The 6,000-nt window shown below is 44.7% G+C and overlaps 1 protein-coding gene across 2 annotated transcripts in view; it reads left to right on the top strand.

Annotated features, from left to right (window-relative positions):
- The first annotated feature begins 151 nt into the window (after positions 1-151).
- LOC121923638 (polypyrimidine tract-binding protein 3-like) overlaps positions 152-6,000 on the top strand; it is a 41,283-nt gene continuing 35,434 nt past the window's right edge. Inside the window, exon 1 of one of the 2 annotated variants that reach the window (XM_042454232.1) lies at positions 152-285. Coding sequence is in view for 1 of the 2 variants with exons in the window: in XM_042454231.1 (XP_042310165.1) it covers positions 278-285 (8 nt within the window). In the remaining variant the exon portion in view is untranslated. The remainder of the gene's footprint in view (positions 286-6,000) is intronic. The other variant, XM_042454231.1, reaches the window with a different exon arrangement.

Below are 6,000 nucleotides of genomic sequence, written 5' to 3'. Positions count from 1 at the left end.
CCTGTTCCCTAGAACTGATCTTGGGTGTGTCTGTTGTGGGGAGGGAGGAAGAGAGGGTTGGGCAGGGCACGCTGTGGCGGCGGCGGCGCATGCGCACTCTCTCCCCAGCCCCGCCCCTCCTCACCCTCCCTCCCTCCCTCTCACCCGCCGCCCATCCTTTCTGGCTTTTGCCTCCGGTCGGTGCGCGAGGCGGCGGCTGTTCCTCCGCTTCCTCTTCCTCCGTTCCCTTTCCCTCCCCCTTCTTTTTTTCCTCCTTCCCGTCCCCGCCGTCTGGGCCATGGATGGGTAAGTAGGACCGGCCTCGACGCCTCAGCCTTCCCAGCCGAAGGGGGATTCGGAGGGAGGGAGGGAGGGGGTCTGCCGTGGCTGCTGCACGAGGCGCCTCTGTCTCTCTCTCTTTGGGGGAAGAAGAGGGGAGGCTCCCCGCCCCTGAAGGCTCTGGAGGCGGGGGCGGCCTCCCCAGAGGAGCCTGGCTCCTCGAACAAAACACCCCCCAAGCACCCCTTCCTCCCTCCTTCTTCTTCTTTTTGGGGGAGGAAGGGGGTCATGTGGAGTTTACGGGAGGAGCTGCTTCTTCTTCCTGGGCCTCCCCTGCCTTCTGTGGCCTCCTTCTTCCTCTTCTCCGCCCAGAAGGACCCAGCCAGGGAGGGAGGGAGGGTCCCGGGGTAAGCTCTCTCTCCCTCTCTCTCCCCCCTCCTCCTGCTGCTCAGGTGTGGCCCCGGCCGAGGGAAACTTCCTTCTCCTCCTCCTCTGCTCCTTTGGGGAGAAAGAGAGAGCCACGCCGCCCTCGGGGCTCTGGGGCCGGCCTTTCCCTGCGCTGCTGCCCTTTGTGTCTCAGAGAGAAAGAGAGAGAGAGGAAAGGAAAGGAAAGGAAGAATGGGAGGGAAGAAAGAAAGAAAGAAAAAGAAGAAGGGAGGGGAGAGGGGAAAGAAAGGAGAGAAAAGGAAGGAAGGAAGGGAAAGAAAGAAAGGAGGAAGGGAGGAACCAAAAGGGGAATAAGGAAGGGAAGGAGGAAGCGGAAAAAGAAGAGGAATTGAGGAAAGGAAGGAAAGGAAATCTAGGAAGGAGGAAAGAAAAAAGGAGGATGGAAAAGAAGGAAAGAAGGATCCTTGAAAGGAAAGAAAGAAGGCAGGAAATGAGGAAGGGAAGAGAAGAGGAAGGAAAGAGGGGGAGAGAGGAAAGAAAGATAAGAGGGAGAAGGGGGTCGTAGGGCCCCGAAAGCTTGTCCTCTTCCTCCTCCTCCCCGCCCTGTTTTCTCTTCCTCTTCGAAGGGTTACGACAGAGAGCCAGGGGCGGGCTGCCTGGAAAAACAGCAGCCGGACGGTGCCTCCCTTCCCTTCCCTCCTCCTTCCTCCCCCCCCCCCCCCTCTAAACCGGTGTGGCTGCTGCTGCTGCTGCCACTTGGCCAGGTGTGGCAGCGGCGGCGGCGGCAGAGGCTGCTCTGTGTGAGTTTTGTGTTTCGCAGGGAGTTGGTCCTCCTCCTCCTCCTTGGCGTCGGGAGGAGGAAGGCAAGGAGAGGGAAGAAAGAGAAGCCATTCCGGGACAGACCAAGGCAGGAGGAGGAGAGCAGTGTCAGCGGAGGGAAAGGAAAGAGCCCAAGCCAAGGAAGGAGGAAGGAAGGGAAAGGGAAAGGGAAAGGAAGGGAAGCTGCATCCAGACTGAAGAAATAACCTGGTTTTGCACCTCTTTAACTCTTCTGGCTCATTGCTATGGAATTCTGGGAGTTGGAGTTTGTTGTGGGGCCCAGAGCGGAGCTCTGCTCCAACTCCCAGAATTCCACAGCAGTGAGCCAAACAACAAGTTAAAGCAGTACCAAACCAGGTTGTTATTTCTCCACCCAACCTAAGCAGCCTCCCTTGTTGTAAGCAACAGTTGGAAGAAGAAGAAGCTCACAGGCCACACAGTCTTTGACTTGGAACTGATGGAAGTTCATTAGCTAATTAATCGGAAGGCTCCTTCCTCTTGCATCAACCCTGAAACCAGACCCTGGGCTTCTCTATAGCAGCCTGTGCTTCTCTTTGGATATTTGAATCAGCCACTGAGAAAAAATGCCTCTTACACTGTCTTCATAGATTGGGGTCATGAATTAGACAGGGAGAAAAAGCCCACCTTGTGAAGTGAGTAATTCAGCACTTAGTCATTGAGATTCACTAAAACCAAGTAAAAATAACTCAGATGTCCTGAGCATCGTTATTTCTGACCAACTGTCAATTTTATCCTCTATCGACGTTATTCTTCTTTATTTCTTTTCCTTCTTTTATTTTTACCCCACTTTCATGTACTGAAACAATCAAAGCAACTAACAGCAACTTAAAACACCCACATACAAATTTTTATCTCAACATCCCCCCCTTAAAAAAGAATTAAACATCTTACTGTTAAAATTAAAACATTAAAAATATCTATTAATAGTAATAAAGAAATAACATGGGCATTGTGGCAGCATAATCATGCCAAGCCAGAATGTTTGTCCGGAGCACAGATGAAGTTTTGGCAAGGTTTATCTGGCGACAGAGGTCAGGACATCATGCATGACTTTCTGGGACAGTAGTTGTGTCTTCTCTGTTGTAAATATGGGTTCAGACTCAGGTGTAAGTACAGTGAGTAGGCATGGCAGTCATACATATCACTGACTGGATATTTAGTATTTGTTGCTGAAGAAAAGTTACGTAAAATATTGCATAGTTCAGCTAAACATGAAAGTTTGTGATCCGAAAATGTGACATGGAGTTGATATTGTTTAAGGTAACCTGGGTTCCTTAATCGACTTAATGTTTATCACTCTTCTAATCCAAGTGCTGCATAGGAATTAAAATTCAGGCTTGTGTCTTCCAAAATAGTTGTTGCAGTATCCCTTAGAAACAAAACTAGAATTGGCAACCTTTAACTCTGATAGTTCAAAGGATCCTTTGAATCAGAAGCCTGCGTCCTGTTTCTTGAAATATGGATTTAATTAAATTTCTGTTGACCTTTGATTTTAAGCATATAAATATCTCATCTTAATTTATAACACAATCTTGTTCGCTCTGCTGAGTCAATGGGGCTGAAGAAATTTAGGGACCAGGTTGCAATATTAAATTGTAAGGCTGCAGTCCTGTGCTCCTTTTATCAGGAGAAAGCCAGAACTATTGGGTTAATCTAACCTTTATTCTACATTCAGAAATCACCTTCAGCATTCAGTTGTAGGAATAGATGCTTCATATTGGACCAGAGGTCCCCAAAGTGTGCTCTTCAAGGGATTTTGGACTCCATCTCCCAGAATCCCAGACTATTGGGCAACATGGCTGAGGCTTCTGGGAGATGAAGCCCAAAATCTCTTGAAGAGCACACTTTGGGGACCGCTGTGTTGGACCATATGTGATTGAACACAGCAACGCAGCTGAGAAAGTTAGAGTTTTTGCATGTATGGCAGGTGTACCATGTGTACAGTGTGGTTCGAGTGTATGCTGTGTATCATTTCCAAGAAAATCCATGCGCCTTGTGTAATACAGCACCTATCCTTGCTGGCTGAGTATCCTCTCTCTTAAACTATGAAAAGCAAAATGTTAATATAGCTACCCTGCATTTCTTTGGTGTTTTTATTTCACTTCTATAAATTCGTAACACATTTCAAGCAAAGGAAGCAGAGGTTCTCAGGATTCAAACAACTGCTTGAAGGCAGTGGGGTTTTGATCTGTTGGGATCTGTTGTACATCCTGATATAAATTATGCACTACAGTTACTCTCTGAAGACTTCAAGTACCCCTTTAGGCACAATGTTTGTCCTACCAGTTTTGCTTAAGGCCTCCACCTATAAAATTCAGATAAAAGTAAATTAGTTCAGACAGCAAGTTTCAATATAACTGAAATTAAACATAGTTTACAAATTATTTCACTTAATTACATTTTTCTATTTGGCATGCATATATTGGCAAATTGTAGGCCACACTCTCAGTCTCAGAAGTCTGATGTGTGAATCTGAATATCTGCTTAGCCATAAATGTTGAATTATGTAGCTCTGTATTTATAGAGTGGAGTTATAGTGACCTCCTCAGGAATCATGTTAAGATGAACTAAATTCAAAGGCTGAAATCCACAGGGTCCTTAATTTCTCTCCAAAGTTTCCATTCCCTCTTTCCTTCCCCCAAGTAGCTCTTTAAAACATGTGTCCATCTTCAGTCTGTACCTCTGAGGTAGATTATAATACGGATCCCCCCCTTTAAAACTAACTCTTCCACTACATTCTTCCCAGTGTTGTTGTTTTCTATTGGTAAGGGATTGTTGTAATTTAGAAAGCACCTAAAATTAATAAACTTTGTTCAGAGATTTCAAAAGGGCACACAGTGGATTCTGTACAAATAGAGAAGAAAAGGGAGTGGAAGAAAGCAGAGTCAGGTATTCTTATAGTTAGTGTAATTGATATACAGTAGTAATGTCTGCTGAGGTGACAGCCTTGAGAGAGGAGGAGTCAAAATGGTTCCTGGTAGACTGGATTTAGTAAAACAGATGAAAGAGAATACATTAGGGATGGGCAGGTAAGAAAACACATCTTAGTTAACATAACACCCATCATTAACACTTGTCATCCAGTTTTATGCATCTCTGTGTGATGTAATTGCAGCTTGCCTACAAATAAATGTCCATACAATTGCAATCTAAACAGTATTATGCCAGGCATAATATCTATCATTGCTTTCTCTCCATTTTAATCCCCTTGGGTCTAATGGGCAAATATATAGGAATTAGTTTTTGCAGTTTTGTCCAAAGGCTAATTGAACTGAAACAGTAAAAGTGTAGGCAATAGGTTCAAGGTGCTGGTGTCAAAAAAAGACGCACAGTCTCACTAAGGAAAGTTTTGGTTCAAGGATCTGTGCTTAGTTCCACTAGTTTCAACTATTGGAGTATATCCTAGCCAGCCAGAGTGGTGCAGTCGAACAGGGTTCAAATCCCCACTTGGCCATGGAAACCCACTGGGTGACTGTGGGCAAGTCATAGCTGCAGAGGAAGGCAAAGGCAAACCTGTCCTGGACAAATCTTGCCCAGTAAATCTTGTGATAGGTTTGCTGTAGGTTCTCCAAAAGTCAGAAATGACTTGAAGGCACAACAACAAATACTCTTATTATGACTGTACAGTGGTATGCATGAGGAATTGGTTGTGTAGTGAGACATGGAGAAGTCATGAATATACAATGACTAGGATTCTTTTATAATGGGCTGTAGCCTAATTACAGTAGTTAGAACCTGTTACTAAACACCTGTAAAATATTTTATGCTCAGTGGGTATACTTGGATTTGGAGTTTGCCTTGTGATGCATTAGGTCTACATACTGTATATACTTGTCTATAAGTCTAAAAAATTTATGTCCAAAAATTGACCCCAAAATCCTAGGTCAACTTATTTACAAGTCAGGATGGTATTGTAATAGCAGCTCTTTCAAATTTCCCCATGCTGTTTCTTTCTGTCCTGAGCCAAGCAGATAGTATCCTTGGAGACTGATTGCTTGCTGTTTGTTTCACAATCCCTCTCTCATCCAGGTGCTTTGCTGTCTTGGAAGTGAAGGCTGAAGCCTCCTATTAATTGCTGCTTCCCTCTTGCCGCTCGCATACACACACTGAAGGAGCCTCCAAGTTTTACACATGGGTCATGTCAAAATCCGTAATTTTGGCCCCAAAACTTGCCCTTGACTTATACATGAGGTCGACTTATAGTCGAGTATATACGTCGCTCTAGTTTATATGGTTGAAAAAAAATTGAGAAATTATGTAGTATTTATTATATATATTATAGGTGAGAAATGATATAGTATATGTTGATAGAATCATGCGAACAGGTGATTAGTGGTAATTTAGTTTAAGTAAATAGAAGTAATTTACCCAAGAATCTTGATAAAATTAGTAACACCTGGAGCCAAAATGGCCTGAGGAGTGTGCCTTCCCTTAAAACAGCTCCCCTGAATAATTAAAGCTTTATAAGGATTGTCTTAATGAAAAGGTGCTGCCTTACCTTTGAGCGCATGGAAC

The sequence above is a fragment of the Sceloporus undulatus genome, chromosome 2 (genome assembly GCF_019175285.1).
Source record: "Sceloporus undulatus isolate JIND9_A2432 ecotype Alabama chromosome 2, SceUnd_v1.1, whole genome shotgun sequence".
NCBI lineage: Eukaryota > Metazoa > Chordata > Lepidosauria > Squamata > Phrynosomatidae > Sceloporus > Sceloporus undulatus.
Note: the sequence above shows the minus strand (reverse complement) of the source record. Positions and strands in the feature narration are given on the sequence as shown.